This window comes from Pseudonaja textilis, chromosome 3 (assembly GCF_049901715.1).
Source record: "Pseudonaja textilis isolate UNSWEBS1 chromosome 3, rPseTex1.2, whole genome shotgun sequence".
Taxonomy (NCBI): Eukaryota; Metazoa; Chordata; class Lepidosauria; order Squamata; family Elapidae; genus Pseudonaja; species Pseudonaja textilis.
The window spans coordinates 52202504-52227846 of NC_141992.1; the positions used below are offsets into that span (position 1 = coordinate 52202504).

Here is a 25343-nt window from a genome sequence, read left to right on the forward strand (position 1 = left end):
ACCTTGTGAGTGTTGTTGCCAAGCACCTCCTTGCCGAACCCTTCGTCTTGCGGGCCGCATCCAGTCTCCGGCTCAGCTCCGCGGCGTAACCCCCGCCTGACCCGCAGAGCCTTCGCCCCGAACCGGATCTCTCGGCCGTGCAGCGGAGCCGCCAGGAGGAGCAGCAGCAGAAACACCCCTGCGCGCACCAAGGACGGCAACATCTCTACCCGCGGTCCCAACCACCAAACTCCAGTCCGCCTTCGGGGAACTGGCTCACCTGCCGCCAGAGCCACGAACGCCTCATTGGGCTGAGCCAAAACAGGTACGCGAAAGCCATTGGCTGCCACGCACGTCAATCTGCTCGACTTTCAACCGTCGCCCAACCTCTCCTGAAGCTTTTTTTTTCCCCCATTCGCGCAGCTCTCCCACCTCTGTTTTTTAAGCGGCTCGCTGAACTGCCAATCTGGACACAGTGGACGCTTCATTCCACCAACCAGCGGCCATTGGCTATTCCTATTGCCAGCCTCCTCCCTTTAAATGATCCGGCCGGTCAATATCACCCCACTTCGAAGAGCGCTTTGCTCATTGGTTGATTTCCTGCAAAGCTTTTCTTCTTTCAGGTTTTCCGTGCAATTTAAGGCTTCACGAGAAGGCTTTAACTCCTGTTGCTAGGAGGCGAAGCCGACAAGTTTTGTTTCTGTCCCCCACTTTTTTAAGGGCAGCCGCCTTTCATTCACTGTTGTGCCGTCGGGTCGAATGGTAGGACGGGATCCTTTCGCCTTCCTATCAAACATTTTCTTCTCATTGGCGGAGGAGAGATTTAAAGCTGTCCACGATAGGAATCAGAATCAGACTAGACCTGGAAGGGACCTTGGAGGTCTTCTAGTCCAGCCCAATGCTCCTCGGCTGTTTCTGCAGATTTTTAGAGAATCATGTAACATATGACAAGATTACAGGTAATCCTCGACTTACAACAGTTCGTGTAACTCGAAGCTACAACAGCACTGAAAAGGCGACTTATGACCATTCTTCACATTTAACACCATTGCAGCATCCCCAGGGTCATGTGATCAGAATTCAGACCTTGGCAATCGACTGATATTTATGACTGTTGCAGTGTACTGGGATCGTGTGATCACCTTTTGTGACTCTGACAAAATCAATAGGGAAGCCAGATTCACTTAACACTTAACTGCAGTGATTCACTTAACAACTGTGGCAAGGAAGGTGGTAAAATCTCTTAACAAGTGTGTCACTTAACAACAAAAATTTTGGGCTCAGTTGTGGTTGTAAGGCCTGTATTAAGAGGTAGCTATGGTGCATGCAGAAATTAATCAGGGTAGTACTGATAAGTAGTGGATGGGACACCTCCAGGAAGCTCTAAATGAGTGTTTCTCAACCTCAGCAACTTTAAGTTTGTGGACTTCCACTTCCATAATTCAGGATAAGAATAACAGAATGATGGAGTTGGAAGGGACCTTGGATCCTAGTCCAACCTCCAGCTCAAAAGGAGGAGATCCTATCCCATTCTCCAGCTAGCATTCCGAGTATTGAAATCCATGCAGTTTAAAATTGCTGAGGTTGAGAAACATTTGCTTTAACTATGCAAATAATCAGGGTGGTTGGGTGGAACCCCTGAAGAAGGCAGTGATAAACCACTTTTGTATGTGGGCATGTCTATGAATTCACCAGGAGTTATATTCAACTCACCTTGGACCAACTCATTACGTACACGTAATGAGTATCATGCACTTTGGGAATAAGGAATGGTTATGGAAATAACAAAAAATGAATAGTAATATAAAAAAATAATTGAAACAGAAACTTAAAAAAATCTAGTTTACATCAACACAGTATATACCAGTTTTATATAAAGCTGTTTGGAGTACTTTACATTCAGTTTGATTGCTACACGTCCCCATTCAGTTCAGGTCGACAAATTGATTAATTTTGGGTTTTTTTTTTTTTACCAAGAGAGAAGGTAAGGGTGATCTAGAATGTGCAGCAATTGTCACAGATTAATGCAAAGACCTCTGTAATTTGTCTCAACAAACAATTTACATGTAGTTTCAAATGTTGCCACCTTTCTTCTCTTCCTGTCTCATTTCCTTCTTTGCTTGATCTCGCATGAATTACTCAAAAGGTCTTCATTAATTTTGAATATGAAATTACAGTCTGAAACATTACTTCCTGTGTTTTTAAGGACTATCAGATGCAACAAGCAGCTTGCCATCATCCATGATCCTGCTGATAATTTAACAGATAATCTTTATTCAGTCTTTTTAAGTGTTACTATTATATTCCCAACAAAAGCAAACAGATTTTCTATGAGGATCTGGATAAATACTATTTTTTCTTCATGCAAGAAAAATATTGAGAATCATTAGTATGCTAAATCAATGAGTGATTAATTAATTGGCTGATCTGCACACCCCATTGCCTTAAAAGCATGCCCTGTAGATCAGAAATTATGATATTAGTAACAAGTTGGTATTTATATTTTTCCTAAAAAACTGATATTTTTTCATCCAAAGAAGGACATACAGAAAACCCTAAGTGCTACACCATATAAAAATGAACGGTATTAAAATATAAGCAGTCATTTGAAAAGATCCAATTCATACTAAAAAAAGGTGTGATAATACCATCCTAATGTAGTAATATTTTCCTATTCTAATGATTAATGCTAAATTGCATCTTACATAATGATCTACAAAAGCCAGTATCTGCCCTGTAGCACAATAGGATTGCTAAATTCTGACATACACGTTCTTACGATCTAAACCTAGTTAAGAAATTTAGTAAGGTGACAGATTGTGGGCTTGTGTAAATCTGTATTTTCTTTTAAAAAAAGCAATAGATGAAATCCAAAGAATTGCATAAAATGAACAGTGAAGTGCACAAAAGGAATAATATGCATGCTCTCACCTCATTCATACTATAGGTAAATTTAAGGTTTCATTCAAAATAAAAATCTATTCTCAAAGCTATAAACCAGAAGAGATTATAAATCTTCAGACTGACAAAAGACAAGTAAGAAACTTAATAACAGAATAATGGAGTTGGAAGGGACTTTGGAGGTCTTCTAGTCCAACCCCTATGCTCAAGCTATACCTATTCATTTGTTTTATCTTGTCTAAATGTATAACCTTACTTTTCTCACCATTGAATTTCATTTTATTAAATAGGGCCCAGTATTCAAATCTGTCAAGATCCTTCTGTATCTTGAGCCTATCATCTGGAGCAGGGATCCCAGAACCCTGGGCCGCATAACAGACAATGCAAGCAACAGGCAAGCAAATGAAGCTTCATCTTGCCTGCGTGGGATCTAGGTTGCATGCAAAACCTTCCTCCCCACCCCCAAAAAAAAGTCTGTGAAAAAAATTGATGTCCATGAAACTGGTCCCTGGTGCCAGAAAGATTAGGTACCACTGATCTGGAGTATTGGCTATTCCTGCCAGCTTGATGTCATCTGCAAATGAGTTTCCCTAAGCTATCATTTAATAGTTTATGAAGATATTGAAGAGTACTGAGCTTATCATTCTTTATTAACATTCTTAAGGAAAAGGGAATATTACATCCCAAATGAATACTTCATGTGCAAAACGTAGGTGCAGCCCAAATGTTATTGTATTTTTTACACCAAACTTGAGGATCCTAGTGAATTAGCAAGATAGAAAATCAAACAGAGACAAAAATTGAAATGAGGACAGTTCAAAAATCATAAGTGGCCAATTTGTTTAAAGATAACAGAGGACCATGATTACATAGCCAGTTTAGTGTGTAAGTAGTGAATTTATGAGTATGATTATTTGTATTTGGAACAATGCTGTAAGGTGCGTGTACATGAAAAGGTGAACAGGAAACTAAGCTAGCATATAGAGAAATTGCAACATGAAACTTGGCAGGAAAGCATGGGAAAAAAAAGACAATGTCATGCAACAAGAACCACAAGTTGTAGCAATCTTGTATACAGTAGGAATCATGCAGAAGAGAAAGCAACAGGGTTAACAGCACGAAAAATAGTATTTTAATAAACAAGAATAATAAAGAAAAACACAACTTAGTGTTACTAATAGAATACTAATATTGTGACTCAGGTTTGACCTGTGAGGTCTTTGCTGCTCTCTGAGTTCAGTTCTTTGTTGCAAATGTCTGCAACTTAGTGTCCTCTAAATAGTTTGGACTTCAACTTTCATAACTCCCATCTACTGTAGAGCTCCACTTGGGACATTAAGCCAAATGAATTGCAAGCCAACAGATACCTAAAAAATCAACTTTGCAAACAGCCTACAAATATTCAAATTTGTAGCAGTCGATAAACCTTAAGCATTTTTCCCCAGTTGGCATTCTGTAGAAGTGTTGGGATTATTATTTGACTATGTTGGGGGGGCATTTTGAAAGTTGCAGTATGAAACTCCAACATATCTGGTGGTCACTAAATTACAGAATGCTGCACTAGGCACATTAACTTGGATTCTTGTATTGCAACTGCAAATTGTATATTTGATTTAAGATGAAATTAATTAACCAGGACGATTTGATATAACAAACCTGGCTCATGCCTTTCATGATATATGCAGTAATATTGTCTATTAATTTGTAAACAAAACTCTAATTTTTCCATGCCATGTTCCAGATGAACATTGACTAAAGCAGTGATCATCTGCCAGATTGAAATTGAAATTATTTGTATAAAACAGAAATCAAGGGGAAAAAAATTTTTGAATTATGAAATGTGCATGTCCAATAAAATAAATAAATAAAATAATAATAAATAATAAATAAATAAATAAAATAAGAGACATTAATTTGTTTTTATATAGTTAAACACTCTTTAAATTTCTATAGGAAATAAAATATTGAAAAGTTGACAAATAATGGCCGAGGTTCATTCATTTATTTTGGCCTTAGCATGTTTTATGTTATGCTAAGTTTATAAACCTTTTTTATTGATTAAATTACAATCTGAAGCTCATAAACCATAATTTATGTTTATGTGCTAAGCCAGCAAATTGTTCAATGAACAAAGTTCAATGAACAATGCAGTGCAATGTAAAATCCTATTATTTCATCATCTACTTTGATGACCAATATTCAGCTCAGTAAATAAACTGTGAAAAAGAAGCCCCATATCCTTTTTTTAAAAACATCTCTGTTCTATTAGAACATATTAGCACAATATGGATCCAGCAGATAGAGGAAGTAATATACCTATTACTGAGTAATAAATGAAACAGCTAAGTAATTAGTAATTGGGTTAGAAAAAGAAAGAACAATTTCATTGAACCACGAAGCATTTGATGGGATACATAATTTGATCCACAAGAAGTATCACAAAGTCCAATGTTCCTGAAATGGTGAACAGGCAGAAGAACGTAAGAAGTACCATAGCCTCGCACAAAATGTATTTGAAGTAAAGAAGATTATTGAGTCCTAAAGCTAAGATAACGGAGATATTTATTTAATTTCTCCTATCTCCTGGACTAAGACCTTACTTACTAAAGATCTTACATTTTGGGTGACTTCCATCAACAAAAGTTACTTCATAAATTAAAGTACGAAACAAGGCCTTTAGAGAAATCATGAGACTGTCACACTGTAGCTGGTACTAACAACTGTGCTTAAAGCAAAATATAAAAAAGCCTTTGTCTTAAGTGCCTGGAGGATTCTTTTTGTGCAAAACAAGAAAGGGGTGGCAGCGGGGGACGGACTATTTGCAAAAAAGGAAACTTTTTGTTTTCTCGAAAAACCAGTCCCATCCTTTACTGCATTTTCCAAACACACAGTCCCATTGTAGAATGGAGCGTAGGTCCCTTTTTGCCCAGGTTCCTTATTTAACTTATGCTTTATATTAATATTCTCCAATAGGATGTTTTTCGGTGGATATGAACTTCAACTCCCAGAATTCCAAGAAAGCTCAGGCAACTTTTCTATTTATTATAACTACTGACTTCTGGAAGTAATCCCAGAGCACCAGGTTTTGGAACATGCTCCCAAAGGTTAGTAATAATATATCCTTCATGGATTTTTCATTATATTAAGTAGTGGCATTCAATAGCCTACCAATTTTACATTAAAAGAATGTAGAAGCATCCTAGTTTCTTCTATGCATAATTAAAGAGTATCCCCCCACCCTCCAGCTCTCTAAAACTCCATCTGTTATCACTTGGATGGCATTAGATCTTATCCTCCTTGTAACATAATGTTTGACTGGCAAAAAGTTGCCCACTTTTATTCAAAGTTTAAGAGCACTAAAGCATAATTGTATACCTAAAACAGTTTCAACCATGTTCCAATTGATCATCAGAACCTCCTTGGTTCTGCAATTACTGTACCCAGATTATTGGTCTAAATGTATTAAGGAATAAGAGACTAAAAGATAATTTTGCTTTTTTTATTTTTTCAATGCAATCATGCAATGCCTTGCAATCAGTGTTTTAGCCTTGGTGATGTCCAGACTAGTCACTGCAGTTTTCATGGCAAGATTATAGAAGTAGTTTGTCATTGCCTCCTTCCTAGAGCTCTGAAAGTGACTGGCCCAAGGTCACCCAGTGGACTTCATGCCTGACGCAGGATTAGAACTCAGTCTTCTAGGTTCCAGCCTGATGCCTTAGTCACTAGACCAAACTTGCGCAGATGTATTTTAATTATCTTTTTTTTTTTTGCTTGGATAAGATCTCCTTCGTGTGGTCTGTGCTTCAGGTATATCTATGTTCACTGTATGGATAGCTGGCCTTAAGTAATTCCCAGACCTATTGAATGGACACCAAACACAGTACCTAGAAGGTTTGAGTATTTCTAGATGAGGGCATACAGCATAACTATAATAACTATTTTACCAACATGCCACCAGATGGTAGCAAACAGCCATTGATGCAGCCCTTAAGCTTTAAAATGGCTGGGGGGAAAAAAATTAAACAAACCAGATTTTGAAGTCTTTGGGGAATATCTTATCCTGCCTAAAGTCTTGTATTTGTATTTCATGCTGCAACTTCTACTTTTTCTGGACTGTTTTTAAGAAGTCAGATTTTTAAGAAGTCAACATATTGAATTAAAATTAGTTTAAAAGGTAGGCCGGTGAAACTTAACTAACTTTTGATATTGACCATTTGATGGATAACTTCATAAAAAAGAATAGCGTCTTCCTTTCCTTTCCTGTTGACCCTTATTTAAGGAGAAAGTGGGACAATAATCTAGGAGGTGGCATGCATCAATTAATAGAAAAAATATATTTCAATTTTTTGTTTTGTTTTGGAAACATCAGTAACTGCTCTGTGGTTGTAACTTGTAACACTCAGTTCAGGTAATGTAGTCCATCCCAGACAGAGAAGGAAAATACTAATCTAATCATTTGCTGACCTAGAACACAGATAAATTATCCAAAGCAGACTTAATATTTTAAAGCAGTGTTTCTCAACCTTGGCAACTTTAAGATGTCAGGGTTGAAAAACACCACTTCACATCAATAACTCGCAAGCTATTCTCTACCCAAACACATTCACAGCATATATCTTAGAAAAAGCCTATCTACATCGTCCAATGGACATCTCCCTTGCAACAGAGGTATCTCCACTACAAATCCCTCTTCTTTTTACCCCTTGGCTTATAAAATCTTTTTCTCAACCTTGATAACTTCACTTTCAAGAGGTCTTTAACTGTTATCGTAGGAGTGAGCAATGAAGGGGGATGCTAATCACCACAAAACAGGGATTTGAATACTACAGGTTTCTTACCCTTATGCTAAGAGGCCCAGCTAGTTCAAATCTTCAGAGTTGTGGGAGAGCTCATGATTGCAGAACCCCAGTCTCTCAAATAGCAAAGCTCAGTTGCTACAGCTGCAACCGGTTACTATAGATCAGGGGCAAAGGTGGTATTCAGCAGGTTCTGACCAGTTCTGGAGAACCAGTAGTGGAAATTTTGAGTAGTTCTGAGAATCGGCAAATACCACCTCTGACTGGAGATTTTATAGTATCCTTCCTCTGCCACGCCCACCAAGCCATGCCCACAGAACCAGTAATAAAAAAAAATTGAATTCCACCACTGACCAGGGGTGTCAAACTCAAGGCCCGGGGCTGGATCTGGCCCATGAGGTACTTAGATCTGACCCGCAGGGCTGCTATGGAAATGGTGAAGGACTGGCCTGCAATGCTTCTGCCAGTGAAAACGGAGCTCGGGAGAGCCGCATGCTTTTGGGAGAGCTCCGTTTTCACTGGCAGAGGGTTGCAGAAGGCTGTGGCAGCTGAAAATGGAGCTTGGTAGCCACTACAGGCACTCCTGACATGAGTGACGAGTTGGCCATGCCCACCCCAGCTACACATCCCCCGCCCAAGGTCAAACACAACTCTGATGCGACCCTCAGTAAGATCAAGTTTGACCCATTCCCCTCCACACACTATAGAAAATCCATTTAGGACTTTAGCCCTAAAATCACAAGGATTCCTTCATGATTTTAATAACAGATACATTCCAGTTAGGAGGATCTAGCAGGGTCATATAAATCAATGAATATGAGTAACCTGAGTGATTGGGCAAAGCAAAAACTATTTGGAGACATCATATCCTGTTAAGCTATCTTACATATTTTATGACCTTACCTGCAATTGTTAATCACTGCAGTTGTTAATAACTCCGTTGTTAAATGAATCTAGCTTTCCAGTTGATCTTGCTCGTCAGAAGGTTTGCAAAAGGTGATCCCAAGACATAAATGCAATCATCAAAACTATTGTAAAGCATCTGAATTTTGATCACATGACCATGGGGATGCTGTAATGGTCATAATTGTGGAAAAAAAAACAATCATAAGTCACTTTTTCTAGTGCTGTTGCAACTTTGAATAGTCACTAAATAATTGTTAAGTTGAGGACTACCTGTAATCCAATCAGGAAGTGACTAAGGCCTGAGCAATTGCAAGCAACAGAATATCCCCTTTTCATTTGACTATGGACTGGTTAATCCAAGTTCTCAATCTGGGGAACTGGAGTTGCTATTCATGTGCTTACCTGATTCATATATTTTCCTCCCCTCCTCATACTGGAAGATGTATTTAGTATAAGGTGAAAACCCTATTGGATAATTTTGTTCGAAGTTAACTTTTATACCCATCATTTGGCCAGAAGAGTTTCAGAAGTCTTCAAATATTTTGCCTTAAAAAAGTTATTTGCCTGGGCTATGCCTTCAAGTCAAAAAGTTAACTTCTCAGGGCCGCTGGCCACAAGCACTCATCCTGCCATCACAGCCAAGTCAAACAGAAATATTTAGGAAAATCTGGCAGAATTAAAATATTTTTTGAGTATTCAGTGCATACTATCAAATATGGGCTAATCCTTTGGTTCCTTTCATCAACACTAAAGAAAATTTGTCCAATGTCATCAGAACATGATTAATAAATATTTATATAAATCAATATTAATATGCTTAATATATAATTATATATCTCCTCTTAAAATCCTCATTCACTACCAAAGTAGCAGTCACCTTAAATTCAGTGAAGAAATATAGATTACAGAACTGGGTAACCAGCTGTCATTTACTAGCATGTTCACTGGACACCTTGAAGCACTCTGTAATTCTCAGCCAGTGAAGACAACTCGGCTTTCAATAAAAGCATCTTTCATGTCCATCCAGAATGTTATATAACCTTGACACATTCCACATGGGATACTTTCCACATCAGAGAACAGAATATTAATTGTTCCTTCTGTTTGGTACATAAGGTTTCCAGATCTATACAATTGTAAACATTCAGTAGCTGTTTCCACTTCAGGAGTTCACACCTTTTTAAAAAACACCTTTTTCAGTTTGTATTGGCAACATATGGCAAGAATGTTTATTATTTCATTCTTGTATTTCACAGCAAAATAAAAGGTTTGTACTGTACAATGTGGGCACATACACCAGACCTGTCAACACTTCCTTAAGTTAACCTTGAATTTTACTGGGCTTTAAAGAGTTGCCATTATATACTATGTGTCTCGGTATGCTCTGAATCACCTTTTCATCTTCTGAATCTAGATCATTATCCTAAAAATCAAATCTGAGTTCTAGCAACGGACATGATACATGAAACCCACAATATCTTACTTTCCCCTTGATTTGCGCAGTTCGTAGCATGCACCTATGTTCCATTCTTACCTTTCTTGGCCTTATACCTTGCATACAAAGTGAGGATATAAGTTCAGAGATCTTGTTCACCAAACATATGAAAAATGAAGTTTCCCTGAAGGAGCGTGAATAGTCTATAGTTGTAATCATGTTTCTTCTCTAAATAATCTCAGAACATAAAAAATGACCATTAAGGGAGGCTCATTTAAAAAAAAAAAAGGCAGGTATAACATAAGGAGTCAAAATAAGAGCCATATGATCTTTGGGTGACTAATAGCAAGTGCCTCCCAGGTAAATACAACTGAAATAAGAGAAATAATTCCTGCACATAAAGTGCCATTAAATGGATGTCAACTCTTTAAGTGAGCTATGAGTTCATCTACCCCGTCAACCCCTTCTTCTCTTTCCTTCCATCCTTTCCAAGGTTAGAGCCTTCTCAAAAGAACTAAACCTTTGTACAATGTGTATGAAGTAGAATACTTTAAACCTGGTCATTGGTTCCTCAAGTGAAAATTTGGGGATTTTTGTTCATTGTATTCTCAAGAGTCTTCTCCTACACGAAGTTCAAAAATGTCAATCCTCGTTCTATTCCCTCCACCCACACACCCTCGCTTTGACCTCATTCAAAGCCAAAGGGACTCATCCATCAATACATACAGCAAATAAACTCTGCCCAGATACTGACACTTTTATTTAACATTCAATGACTAAACCCTGGACAAGACATCTGATGCTCATCATTCACTCCTCCGATTACTCCTCCGATCCACTCTAATCTCACACACCTCCCCCACCTCAATTTTCAAGCAGGAAGAAGAAAGCATATACTGGCAAGAGTAGTAGTCAATATTCTCCTTCCTGTGTCTCTGGCTTAAGGGTGAACAAACCCAGCCACCATTTGCCTAGTCTCCAAACCAAGCTCTTCCCCCAACCCCTAACCAGTCCAGATCTCTCCTCTCATAGCACCAACATCCACAATGTAATTCCCCCACCCCCAGTAAATCTTTTGAAATCTGCTCTGGTCTACCAACTACAAGGCTAATTTCAATCCAGTTTGAGGGGGAAAAATTGGGGGAGGGGGCATCAAAATGGCCAACGCAACACGTAGCCAGTCAGGATGCAGCCAGAGGGTTCTTGTAAGATCCTCTTGTAAGAATACCAACTTATTTCCACTCTCATTGTTGTCACCCATTGGATATCCAGGTTCTTCATTACACCAAGGGCTCCCGCTGCCTGGTTATCATAGCCACTGCCATCTCTTTACGCGGAGTGGATTGGTTTCTACTCCATTCCAGGATGAGAACAGAGCTGTTCCTCTGTATCCACTACTTCTGTAATGGGTGTGCTCCTTGATTTAATCTTGCCCTGCCAAGCAGCTGAGTCAACCACAACTGATCTGCAATGCTGCCAGATTCTGTTGCTTGCTACCTGCTTGGTTGGAAACAGTGCAAATTTGCCATGGGTGAATAGGTGGCAATATAAAATTCAATAAATCCATTGTACCTTCTGTCCATTTGCCTGGAGAGATGCAAATGGAGCTTTCTTCCCCTGCTGCCCCAAGTTACTTCTGGAAGCCAATCACTTCGAAACCCCATCTAAAGTCTATACATTATTTCTAACCCTCATCGCACCCCATACCACACATCCGCCCCTAAATATATATACAGAGAGAAAAATTGTTAAGAAATTCAATCTTTTTTTCTTTTTTAACATATTTTTCCTCTATATTTTATTTGGGAGTTTATTTTGTTGTAAATAACTGATTTACAAATCATTACATGTGAAGGAGGTAATTAGAACTGATTCATCTGCTTAAATATACTGCCTGATTTATCTCATGTTCCACATGAGGGAGCTAGGTAATTTAAAAGGCTAAAAATGGGAGCTCCAGGAATGACTTTTGAAGGCCACATGTCTGGGAGTTTGGTTACTCTCATGCCATCCAGAAAAGGAAGAAAGTTTAGCCTACTGGTAATATTAGAAAGGCACCAGATACCAGCAGTTGGATAACTAAGGGAAGTAATGTACAGTAATTATAACTGTACATACAGTGGTTTAAGCTGTGCTGAATTTTGAGGGATTCTTTCAGTTTGAAAAGGAGACCATAAAGGCCTGAAATATTGTCCCGAGGGATCCTTTTTCTCTTTTTTAATGATTTATTGCTCAACTCAAACTGCCTCCTTAATCCCAATGACTGTATTTCTATTCAGTCCAGCAATGTGGACCCTGTGACTAGGATCAAAGTGCATTTTGTACTTAAAAACAGAGTAAAGCCTGCAACCAGGTGGGGCTTTAAGATTTCTCCTATTAAAACATCAAATACGGTTAGTCCTTGACTTATCACAATTGAGCCTAAAATTTCTATTGCTAAGTGAGACATTTTGTTAAGCGAGTTTTGCCCCATTTTACAACCTTTCTTGCCACAATTGTTGAGTGAGTCACTGCAATTGTTAAGTTAGTAACAGAGTTATTAAATGAATCTGGCTTTCTCCACTGACTGCTTGTCAGGATAAAAAAGGTGATCGATCACATGACCTTGCAACCATCATAAATATGAGTCAGTGGCCAAGCGTCTGAATGTTGATTCCGTGACCATGGGGATGCTGCAATGGTTGTAAGTGTGAAAAACTGTCATTATGTCACTTTTTTTCTGTGCCATTGTAATTTCAAATGGTCACTAAATAAACTTGTAAGTCGAGGACTATCTGTACCGAATAAGAAAGTGCTGAAAATATATTTGTGTGTGGAAGAGAGAGGCAATTACAAGTAGTCCTTGACATATGACAATTGAGCCCAAAATTTCTTTTGTGAGACATTTGAGTTTTGTCTCATTTACGACCTTTCTTGCCACAGTTGTTAAGTGAATCACTGCAGTTAATAAGTTAGTAACCCCATTATTAAGTATATCTGGCTTTCCCATTGACTTTGTCAGAAGGTCGCAAAAGGGGATCAAGTGACCTTGGGACACAGCAATGGTCTTTATGTATGAACCAATTGCCAATCTTCTGAATTTTGATCACATGACCATGGGGATGTTACAAAGGCTGTAGCCGTGAAAAACGGTCATAAGTCACTTTTTTTTCAGGTTACATTCAAAGTTGAATGATCACTAAATGAACTGTTGTCAGTCAAGGACTACCTGCATTCCCATCCTCTTGTATGCATCCCTGAAAAAGCCAAATTTGGTGTATGAGGAAGAAAACATTTGAAGATGCATCTACCCTAACACTACTAATTTTAAGCACACCTCCCACCGCAGAACTTTATCAAAGAATTAGTGACGTAAGAATAACAAAATGATTTATTCTAGTTTCCTCTTGTTGAAGATCTTTATGTACAGAAACTGTAAAAAAATCTTTGCGCCTTTAAGAGCAGGCATACGTGCTGCTGAAATAAAGTTACGGGCACTGGAAAACAACTGAAAATTCAGTTTGCTGTGGTCAGGGAATGAGGCAGCTGAGAGAGTTCCTCCTCTCATCAAATATCTTTGATGACATCTTCAAGTTCTTCTTTTGTGTACATGTGGAACTTCTTCCCTGGTTGCACTGTTGCAAGCTGCAAGGACAGCAAAGGCAAGCTATAAATACTTATTCACATTAGAAAGTAGCAGCCCTTGACATACAGAAGATTGATTACTGCCCATGAAACAGATACTACTGTTTGACTGTCTGAACACTTTTGGCTTGTAGATCTTTCCGTCCTAATACATTTCTAAGAACAAAGTCATTTCTAGCATGCTCTAGTTCTTTGGAGAAAAGAAGAAATTACAAAAGCTCTACCACCTTTGCTTAAGTTTAGCTCCTTTAGGTTAAACAAGTATTTTTATCCACACTGCTCCATCAAAACTTGAGTCTGGTCCATACATGTTTCGTTTTGCTCCATAAAACGCAGAAGGTAGGGCTATGCAGCAGTATATTCGCTGCACAAGCTCTTGCTGCCCCAAACAAGCTGATTTGTGACAGTCTGTGCATAAACCAAAATATCCATGTTTCAGATATACGGTTCCATATGATATATATGGAATAAGCACAGGGCCCATTTGTTGTGGAAAGTAACCAAAATACAGTTCCTTTGGGAAGAACTGAATGGTAAGTAACAGTGGGAGCTAAAGGGTATCCTTGGCAATGCAATCATCATCAGCTGATATAAGACGAGGGAGGGAAGGCACTGGGAAGATTGGGAAGCACCAGGCTAGTGAAATAAATTGCACTGGGAGATTGTTCTTTACTGCTGAGGCCATCTTGGTATGGAACAGGCCTTGACGCTATAATAGTGTACTGACTGAGAAAAGGCAAGAGGGAGGAAAGAAAATATGCTGGGTAGATTGGGAGTGTATGTGGAGGGGTGTCAGTGCAGTGTGTGTGTGTATGTTTTATTTATCTTTTGAAAATGCATGCATCAATGTCAGCATTAGTGACTGAGGGAAGAGAAAGAACTAGCAGACCACGGACTGAGCAGCAGGTTGATGAGAATGCATTGGTAATCTAATGTTTAAAGATCGTCATGGCAAGAAACAAGCCAATATACAGATAATGGGGGAGTGGAGGTGGTAGAAGGTATACTACTGAGAAGATTTGGGTGCCTAGCAAGAATCCACCAGTAGGAATCCCCTATAGCCCAAATATTCCATCTGTTGTGTTATATTAAAACACACATTCCTGTTTTGGAGAGAGACCATTATGTAAACCTTATGCTATGCAACGTAAATCCAACATTTTAGTTCTTAACTTCCTCTGCTTTAGTGAGTTCCTGATACCTTTATACAATTCACTTAACAATTTCTGTTAGTCTTAAGGCTACCCTCAGTGGCTGCATTCAACAATACATACATTCAATTTCCTAAAAAGCACTGCAATAAAACTACTTGGCAGCTTTATTAAAGTGATTTTCCAATATATTCTTTGGGAAGATTGACTTCCCAATTTAACCATCAGCCCTGGCACTTCCTACTGACCTACTATCCAAGTTTGAATTAGATCTGATGTGCTTTTTTAAAAGATCACATAAAGTCACTAGATTCTGTTCCAAGCCTTCGATATATTCTAGCTCCTGAGTTTCTCACCCTGGCTATATTTGGATAACCTCAACCTTAAATCATCAAAAACAATTATATGGCATTTCTGATATCAAAGCAATACATCTGTGAATTCCAGCTGTAGGAGAACAGAACGTTTTATGTTTTTAAGTTAGGTAGCTGTCCACATTCCTATCTAATTGTCTAGTTAGTAGAACATTGAGTTAGATGGAACTTGAGTCCACTAGTGTTAGTTTTTAAGATTTTAAGGGCTCAATCTATTCACATTACATTAATATTTGCTACTATGGCAGTAAAGAATCTTTCCCATTGCTATGCAGATGTTAAGAAGTATATGGATCACTATTTCATTACAAAGATCTCAACACTCTAATCTCGGGAATATCAACCCTGAAACATCAGAGCCAAATGTGCAACTTAACTCCTATAATTTTACCCCAAAATAATTGGGACATACCAGTAATATACAATCCATAGCAAATCTAAGGTATCTGTGCTGAAATTCACATAACATAGACATTGATGGAAAACCTTTAATAAATGGATTAATATACCTCAATGTTAGTTGCATTCAGCTTTTCTTCCATAACTTGTTTTAGAATTATAAGGGACGACTTAATTGCCTCTTTCAGTGTCATTGACTGTAAAGAGAAATCATGAAACTTAAGGTTGGTAAGATAGGCACCAAGTGGCTGTAATTATCACATTAACTGGATAATTTTCTTAAATTAAACAAATGCTAAAGTAAGCCATTATATAGAATGACATGCATAAAACTGACTGGACAGTGTTCTTACTCCACATGCTAGTCTAAACTGAATGTACATAAATCTAAATTATTCAATGGAAAAGTAATCATAGAAATCTGTTGCTACAATTGGATGCAGTTCATCTTTGTGAAAATATTCTTAGGGCTGAGAACTGCAGGTTTCAGTCATTGACATATTATAATTAACATATATTTATTTAAGGACAATATAAGCTCTTGTTTAGGCATGAAATTAAATTATTAATTTGACTTATTAGTCAAGAAAGCAGATTTAATTTAAAACATCTCAACATTTCTTTTCATGGTATTTCTATAAAAGGTTCTACTCCTGTGAACTTCTCAGATCCAAAACCAGCTGGAGCCTATAAATAAGTTGAAAATATTCAAAATGCCATAGGTAATGACACTTTTTAAATTGCTCAAAATACATTGATGAGAAGATAATCCAGGTGAGTCTAGAACAATTAAACTTACAGCTATTTTAAAAGAAATCAAACAACAGGATTTTGTGGATACTGCTACAATAAAAGTCACACTTATTTTCTTTATCTCCCTGCTTTCGTCAAAAAGCTACAATAAAGAGTAAGGCCAAATAAAATGGACTTTCACCTTATGATAAATCTCCTGCAGTGAGCTTTGTGCACCTTCTGAAGCTGATCCAATTGCTCTTGCATCACACTGTACAAAAGTCCCAGAAGGATCCATATGAAATCTACATGCATAAATAAAAAAGATATGAAAATGAACAAACCATCAAGTGCCATGCAGATCACTTATAAAGTCTGCAGTTTTATTCTGAGTTATATTTGACTAGGGAAAAGATTGTGTGTAAGTACATATGTGCATATTTAATCAAATGATTACATCCAACAAATTTGGGGAAGTAGTAGGGATAGCCACAGTTTTACTACATGGCTTAGAGCCAGAAAACATTGCATGGTGAATAGGATTTGCCTGGCTTGGCTTTCTTTTAAAGGAGAACCTGCCAAGAAAGCATCATATACACAGCCAGATGAGAAGAAACGCCTTCAATAAAAAAGGACACTTTGGATTCAAATAAACTTTAGGATGGTTTTTGTTCTTTTAATAGCCACAAAAAAATCACCTGTATTAAATTCTAGTCTGTCCCTCTTTCTCTCACACTCAATCAAATCAAATCAATTTCTACTTGTTTTCTTAAAAAAAAGATTGAAGTCAAGATTTGCTCTTTCATTTATTAAAATGGCTAAGATTACGCTGCAGAAATTAGTTTTACACTTTTATATAGCAAATCCCCCCCCACCCCCTTTAACCAAGCATATAGTGAAAATAAGTATCACTGCCCTTTCCTTCTTCTGGAAGAGTCCTATGAATTTAATCTCCTTGCTATTTTTCGCAGTTTTCAGATTTTTGAATCTTTCTTTAGGATTTCAGTTCTTGCAATTACTTATACACCCATAATTCTAAAAACTATGATTTTATCAGTTATCTATTGAAAATCAGGTTGCTGAATATTTATCTAGCAGCTCAATCATTGGTCCACAAGCACATTAAATTAAGAGAATAAGGCAGTAATATAATTGTGTGAACCAAAATCTCTACGGTCATAACAGTCCTCATTATAGAAATACGATGGTAAAAAAAAAAATATTTGGAGATGGTTCAGAATTGAAATAAATTACCTTATTTTGTTGCAGCCATTTAATAAATTTCAGCAACTGATAAACTATTCTACAAACTAGAACAGTTCATGTTCTTTAAAATATATCTTAATGGTGATAAGTACCATTTCTCATATGATTATTTTAATAAAGAACATTTTGTTGTTAAATAGTTCGTGTCAACTCTATCACTTCCTCTTATCATGAATGTATTCAATTACTGAAAAGGAAATTGAAGAGAGGAAAAAAAGACAGCCTAAAGATGAAAGAAAATCTGAGTTTATTAAAATGCAATGTACACCATCTAGAGTATGCTGTCCATCAAACGTATTTTGTTTGTATACGTGAGATTTGCTGGTTAATGATTACAATTATTTAAAAAAATCTGCAGACATAAGTTTAATGTTGTTTTGCAATTTAGGATTATTTTTTCCTACCTCATTTTGGAAATGGCAATTCCCTTCCTCATTTTCAAGCCTTTCTTGCACTCATAACTGAGCTGCTTCCACTATAAAATTTAGGACAACTTTCCCCTTTAAAATGTGCTTGGAACTCTGAAGTGTTTCTAGTTACAAGGACTAGACTGTCTTAAACACTATCTAAGGAATGCCTCAGAAGATCACAGATATTAGATTACCTTGGAGTCTGCCAGTTCTTCTGAAAACACCCAATAAAAATAATGGAAACTTACTCCTCTTTATTTTCATTGAATTTTGCATTATCAGAGATTTTATACTCATACCGAAGTCATATTCTGTATAAAGTGCCATTCAAACTGCTTTTGAGCATGTATCTACTAGAAGAACCATTGAATTTCTTGTTTTTCAACCTTAATGATAGATACAAGGTGTTTGTGTCCTCATGTGAAAATCAAATTTATCATATTTTTACACCTATGTGTCCTTGCAAACATTGAAAAATCTTTGGATTATAATTATTAATATAGCTTTCACTGTGAAAATGTATAGACCTCAAAACAGCTTTGCTTTTTGGCCAGAATCTTTGTACACTGCTCAAAAAAATAAAGGGAACACTTAAACAACACTATGTAACTCCAAGTCAATCACACTTCTGTGAAATCAAACTGTCCACTTAGGCAGCAACACTGATTGACAATCAATTTCACATGCTGTTGTGCAAATAGAATAGACAACAGGTGGAAAGCATAGGCAGTTAGCAAGACATCCCCAATAAAGGAATGGTTCTGCAGGTGGTGACCACAGACCACTTCTCAGTTTCTATGCTTTCTGGATGATGGTTTGGTCACTTTTGAATGCTGGTGGTGCTTTCACTCTAGTCGTAGCATGAAACGGAGTCTACAGCCCACACAAGTGGCTCAGGTAGTGCAGCTCATCCAGGATGGCACATCAATGCGAGTTGTGGCAAGAAGGTTTGCTGTGTCTGTCAGCGTAGTGTCCAGAGCATGGAGGTGCTACCAGGAGGCAGGCCAGTACATCAGGAGACGTGGAGGAGGCCGTAGGAGGGCAACAACCCAGCATCAGGACCGCTACCTCCATCTTTGTGCAAGGACAGGAGGAGCACTGACAGAGCCCTGCAAAAGGACCTCCAGCGGGCCACAAATGTGCATGTGGTTGCTCAAACGGTCAGAAACAGACTCCATGAGGGTGGTATGAGGGCCCGACGTCCACAGGTGAGGTTTGGGCTTACAGCTCAACACCGTGCAGGATGTTTGGCATTTGCCAGAGAACACCAAGATTGGCAAATTCGCCACTGGCGCCCTGTGCTCTTCACTGATGAAAGCACGTTCACACTGAGCACATGTGACAGACATGACAGGGTCTGGAGAAGCCATGGAGAACGTTCTGCTGCCTGAAACATCCTCCAGCATGACCGGTTTGGCAGTGGGTCAGTAATGGTGTGGCATTTCTTTAGGGGGCCGCACAGCCCTCCATGTGCTTGCCAGAGGTAGCCTGACTGCCATTAGGTACTGAGATGAGATCCTCAGACCCCTTGTGAGACCATATGCTGGTGCGGTTGGCCCTGGGTTCCTCCTAATACACGACAATGCTAGACCTCATGTGGCTGGAGTGTGTTAGCAGTTCCTGCAAGATGAAGGCATTGATGCTATGGACTGGCCCGCCCGTTCCTCAGACCTGAATCCAATTGAGCACATCTGGGACATCATGTCTTGCTCCATCCACCAATGCCACGTTGCACCACAGACTGTCCACGAGTTGGGGGATGCTTTAGTCCAGGTGTGGGAGGAGATCCCTCAGGAGACCATCTGCCACCTCATCAGGAGCATGCCCAGGTGTTGTAGGGAGGTCATACAGGCACGTGGAGGCCACACGCACTACTGAGCCTCATTTTGACTTGTTTTAAGGACATTACATCAAAGTTGGATCAGCCTGTAGTGTTTTTTTCACTTTAATTTTGAGCATAACTCCAAATCCAGATCTCCAGGGGTTGCTAAATTTGATTTCCATTGATAATTTTTGTGTGATTTTGTTGTCAGCACTTTCAACTATGTAATGAACAAAGTATTTAATAAGAATATTTCATTCATTCAGACCTAGGATATCTTATTTTTGTGTCCCCTTTATTTTTTTGAGCAGTGTATCTTTAATAGTGGAGATAGATACTAGCGTAAGAGTTTAGTAGTTTCTAAAAGATTGTATGTTAATTCATACAATCCATACACCCAATCCAGTCTTCCATCTACTGACATTCTCCTTGATTTCTAGTTTAGAATAGAATAACAGAGTTGGAAGGTACCTTGTAGGTCATCTAATGCAACCTCCTGCTCAAGCAGGAGACCCTATACCAGAGGTGGCTAATCTTTTCGGCCCCGAGTGCCAAAATGGGAGCGCACGTATGTGCTGGAAACCAAAAGGGCAGCTCCCCGATGCATGCGTTTGGGAGCACCAGAAACCGGAAGCTTAACTTCCCATCCCTGCATGTGCACTGGCCATCTGGTCTTCCAGTTTCTAATGCGCATGCGCATGTGAAGACCAACAAGCCAGCGTGTGCATGCACTCTAGGGAGCTACTCTTCCGGTTTCCGGTGCTCCCAGGCGCGCAACCAGCTAGCCAGTGCACATGTGCGCACCGGAACCTGAAAGAGCAACAGGCGATGGCTGGCACGCCCAGAGATGGCTCTGCATGCCACTTCTGGCACACGTGGCATAGGTTTGCCAGCACAGCCCTATACCATTTCTGACAGTCTCTTCTTGAAGGTTTCTAGTGATGAAACACCTACAACTTCTGAAAGCAAGGTGTTCCATTGGTTGATTGTTCTGTCAGTTGATTATGTAAAACTCTATGGTATTCTATCTTCTAATTCAGCGGTGATAGATAGTCTGGATTTAAACACATAAACAACGAGAGTGAAGAAACAAAACCCAACTTACAGTTGAGGTCCTTTTTCATCGACTCCTCCAAAGAGTAATGCCACACCAAATGGCCTTGACTAGAATGAAATCATAGAAGGATCAGGAATTTAATGACCTAGTAACTGAAGAATACAATTGTCAATGATGGACATTTAACAAATAATTGACATACATACCATTGCACCTGGATCAGCGTCTTCTTCTCCAAACTGTAACGCTAAGTTGGACACAGCTTGTGTCACACTTTCCACAGTCATGATTTCATTGTATGTAAACCAGTGATTCTGAGATGGTAAAAAGAGAAATCTATATCTCTTTTCATAAAAGTTACATTCCTTCTTCAACATATATACAATTTGCATCCCAATAAACTTAAGCCAAAATTACAACCATAAGAAGAAATGCACAAAAGATTACCTACCATGCAAACCAGCTGCAATGTGGTCTGAAGAACGCACAATAAAGGGCAAGATTTTAATGATTCATGCTAATTTGTTATTCCTTTTAGAATAGATAAGTGCTATGAATAACACTGTCCATATTTTCTATTCAAGCTTAGTTAAAGTTCTTTTAAATGCTTCCAACCACATGGGAAGCATTCTACCATGAGCAGTTCCTATGCAGACTGTAATTTATTACATGAAAGGAAGCTAATTTCACAATCACAAAATCAATATTCCATAGTTGAGTAGCTTAAATATTTTGCCATCTGTGCAGAAACCACTCATAGAAAAATGATTTATGTTCTGTTAAGTGTGATTTGAGGGAGTTCCTTGAACCAAGAATCAAGAATATTAACTTGCAAAGATTATGGAAATCATTCACTGAAACACATTTTCAATTTAACAACACATCCATAGCAAGCAGAGTCCTGACAATTATGAAGTTAAAGACTAATTATTTGGAAAACAGTTTTACTTATGCCCTAAAATGTACCTATTCCCTATGATTTTTTTTTATTGGATAGAGAATTTTAAAAGAGAAATAAGGCTATTAAAATGTTGTCAAACTCAGAAAGCCATCCTAAAGCCGTGATAGTAGAGCATGTTCTGACATCAGAGTTTCTTCTAATATTCATGTAATTGTAAATAATTAGTGACAAAAAAGAGGGATGTACAGTCATGGAATCTTATTTTCACCTTTTCATATCCAACGTCAACTCATAAAACATTCCTATGCCTGTTTTAGTAGTTGCCATAAAATAAAATAAAAAAAGGGGTGGGGGAGGAAATCTGGAAGAGCAGTACAGCAGTTTGAAAGTGAAAGTACATTCCAACTCTTATCTTTAAAAGATTGTAACTAAAATAGCAGAACTTTTGCCCGGTGAATATATTTAATTGGAGAACATGAATGATGACACCCAGCACATGATCATGCTCCATTGGAGAAATTGGTTTATGAGACACTCGGGGGGTGGGGGGGGGGGGGAGAAGACAGGGTCACAGGTGACTGTAAATTAGGTATGCCAGAGTTGGCTTCATACAGGGCAGTGCCAGTATGTCGCCTCTAATAAATCCTTTGAAGATTTTTGAAGTTTGGCTCGAGAATCGTGATTTAATTAGGGCGCTTGCTGGAATACTGACATCTATCTTGAATTTTGTATATTGTTTTCACATAAAATTTAATTTGTAATTCTTTTCTGCAGTTCTGCTGCCATGTTTGTTTTAAGTCTGAGTGAATAACTAATAACTAATTTAAAAAATGTGGGAGGAAAAAAGCAAGGTGCACAAAGAACAGTATTTGAGTTTTACCTGTGTCTCAACTCTTGCTTTGTCAATTAATGTCTTTGCATCAGCTATCAAGCCACTCATCGCACAACCTGAAAAAGGGGAGATACATATTAAAAAGTACCAGCTTCAACACTGATTCCTGTGAGACCCAAAGATTGACTCATGAACATTCAAATAAACAATGTGTTTTAATCATCCATCCACATGCATATTGATACTCTTAAAAAATTGTAGAAGTTGAAATTCAAGTGTGCCATAAACCAAGTTCATGCACTTGCACGTGGAAGAAAGCAGGTCAAGTAACATAGGTACAGATAACCTTACAATGTTTGTCAGTTATACTTATTTATTAATTAACTTTATTAGACAATACCATTGTTCATGGCTATATTAAAATAGTTAACATTAATATTAAACACAGAGAAAGGTAGATATAAATGAACTCTAGCTCCAGTTCTCATCAGAGGTTTGTATGTGATTATATTAAAAAATGGCTTCATGTACAGAGGACAGATTAACATTAGAGGTCAATCAATGAGCTTCCAACAGAGGAATTGGCTGGAGATCAAGAGCACACATTGCAATTCCCAGCTCTCCAATTTCTATATTTGGAGACAAACTTTTATTAGAGTGGTCATATAGTAGCAAGTTGCTTCTGATTTCTACGTCTGATTCTATATCGTGCTGATTTTGAACTCAGAAACCCAATGATCATTACTAATAAATGTTAATTTCACACCAAAGGAAGTCTACATATAAGCTCATATTATAGGAATTAGAAGATCACCAAATAAAGGATTTTAATCATATCCATATTGCAATTACACTGCAGAATTTTCTTAAGAATTAGCTTTTATTCTTACCTATATGAGAATCAATTTCTACAATTTTCTCAATACTGCTTGGCTCCATAAGTGGGGAAGTAATCCTCTTCTCCACAGCCAGACAAACTCCTTCTGATGTCTGGATTCCAATTGCTGTGGAACCAAGCTAACAGAAATAATAATAAACCATTTTAAACCTTTTTAAAGAACTGTTAATTTGCTTTATACATACAATCTAAGAAATACTCAGCACATACAGTCTATGATAGTCAGATGCAGAATTTCAGAAGAGTATTAAACAATAGGATGTATGCTGGGTGCAACCAAAACCCAGAATGCAAACATGAAAGGGAAAATTTAAAACATATTTTCATTTAAACAGATATGTCATGTGTGAACTTGCTATATTTTGAATCTTGACCGTAAGTTCGTAAGAAGTTCTTAAGTCTGTTTCTATAAGGACGTATTGTGCAATAAAGATACGTTGTGGCAAATAATGGCAAAACCCTCTCATTTCTCCCAACATTATATTTATATAAAATAAGAAGGGCAGTTTTGGAAAGGAAACATTTAAATCAATAGTCAACGTTTTGTCCTTAAACTGCAGGGGTCCTAATAATTGGACCATCATTGATTATCATGGAATGAGGATGAGGGAGAAGAACTTTTTATGATTCATTCACTGTTACTAGTCTCTCATCTTAAGTCAATATGTAACATTTGACAAACTGCACTAACTACACCAATTGATCTGGGGGGTCTAGGATAACTCAGAATGGCCAACTCACCAAGTCATCTCTGCCAACTTATTACCAAGTCACTGCAGAAGAACTTCACACAGCCAACTTGCTGCAGGGACAATTTGCCACGGTGGCTGGAGGAAGAGCCAGGTGAGCGAGTAGACAGGTAGGTAGAGCGGTGGCTTCCCACTGGAGGGTCAGCCAGGAGAAAAGGCAAGTGGGGAGAGGGCAAAGCAGTGTCAGCAACTGGGACATCCCATTTTCACGCACACTACCACCTCTTCTACCATACTGATCTCTGGGCTGTTCAGAGTTCAGCCTGTTCAGCAGTGGTGGTGTTCAGGGCGTTTGGTGGTGTGCTGGGCGGGCAGCACCTGGGTGCGTTCCATTTTCACACACCCCACCTCTGCCATACCGAGTTCTAGGAGCTTGCTGAAGTGATGGCAGATGAGAAAATGGGATGCCCCATTTTCCCCACCTGTCCCACCCACTGCTGCCAACATCTTGGGCCTCTTCAACTTGAAGCTTGGCAGCAACAATGCCAGCAGTGGCAGGGTGTGTGAAAATGGGATGCCCCCGGCCGCTGCTGCCACTCTGCACACCTGCTCACTCACCCAAACACCCAAGTGCAGCAAATTGTCCTCGCGGCGAGTTGGCCCGTGTGGAGTTGTCCTGCAACAATGTAGTGGCAGAGTTGGCAAAGACAACTTGGCAATGGTGAGCCGGCTGCACTGAAATGGCCGCACTGAGTTGTCCCATTCTGTGATCGGGTATATCAATTCTTTTTTAACACGTACAATAAGTAATGTCAAGCCCTTATATGATTAGATCAGCTCCATCTCATTCAAGAAATCCCCAAGATCATGTTGTACAAAATATATCATGCCTCTTCTCATAGCAGGGTAATTTGCTTGTAGAAATTTGCAACTATTATTTTTTGATGTTACTCAATTATCTTTCAAACAAAAAGGATCTGGCTTGGCTCTGAAAAAGGCCCTACAGCAGATACAAACTTTTTAAAAATAAACATATTTTAAAATATTAATAAATAGCATGCATTAGTTTAGATATTATGACTCTGAAACGACAAATAAGATATTCATACTAGCTATGAATAGTCTATATGTCAACCATGTTTGCCATCAATTATTCAGAGAGACATACAGC

General features: G+C 38.5%; 2 protein-coding genes and 1 long non-coding RNA gene across 6 annotated transcripts in view; 1 reads left to right on the forward strand and 2 right to left on the reverse strand.

Annotated features, from left to right (window-relative positions):
- SORT1 (sortilin 1) overlaps positions 1–267 on the reverse strand; it is a 47311-nt gene extending 47044 nt beyond the window's left edge. For both annotated transcript variants that reach the window (XM_026718147.2, XM_087929694.1), the window contains exon 1: positions 3–267. In XM_026718147.2, the coding sequence (XP_026573932.1) occupies positions 3–203 (201 nt within the window). In that variant the 5' untranslated portion in view covers positions 204–267. The remainder of the gene's footprint in view (positions 1–2) is intronic.
- Positions 189–24436, forward strand: LOC113446970 (uncharacterized). Of its 2 annotated transcripts, none has more exons than XR_015742839.1 (3): positions 189–304; positions 5854–5984; positions 24201–24436. It is a non-coding gene; the product is annotated as an uncharacterized LOC113446970 (long non-coding RNA). The 2 variants fall into 2 exon arrangements; XR_015742838.1 differs by having other exon boundaries at positions 296–938.
- PSMA5 (proteasome 20S subunit alpha 5) overlaps positions 13370–25343 on the reverse strand; it is a 30627-nt gene continuing 18653 nt past the window's right edge. For both annotated transcript variants that reach the window (XM_087929695.1, XM_026716886.2), the window contains exons 3-9: positions 23476–23602; positions 22634–22701; positions 21059–21166; positions 20901–20959; positions 16500–16602; positions 15676–15762; positions 13370–13641 (exon numbers count right to left, since the gene is read on the reverse strand). In XM_087929695.1, the coding sequence (XP_087785821.1) occupies positions 13564–13641; positions 15676–15762; positions 16500–16602; positions 20901–20959; positions 21059–21166; positions 22634–22701; positions 23476–23524 (552 nt within the window). In that variant the 5' untranslated portion in view covers positions 23525–23602 and the 3' untranslated portion in view covers positions 13370–13563. The remainder of the gene's footprint in view (positions 13642–15675; positions 15763–16499; positions 16603–20900; positions 20960–21058; positions 21167–22633; positions 22702–23475; positions 23603–25343) is intronic.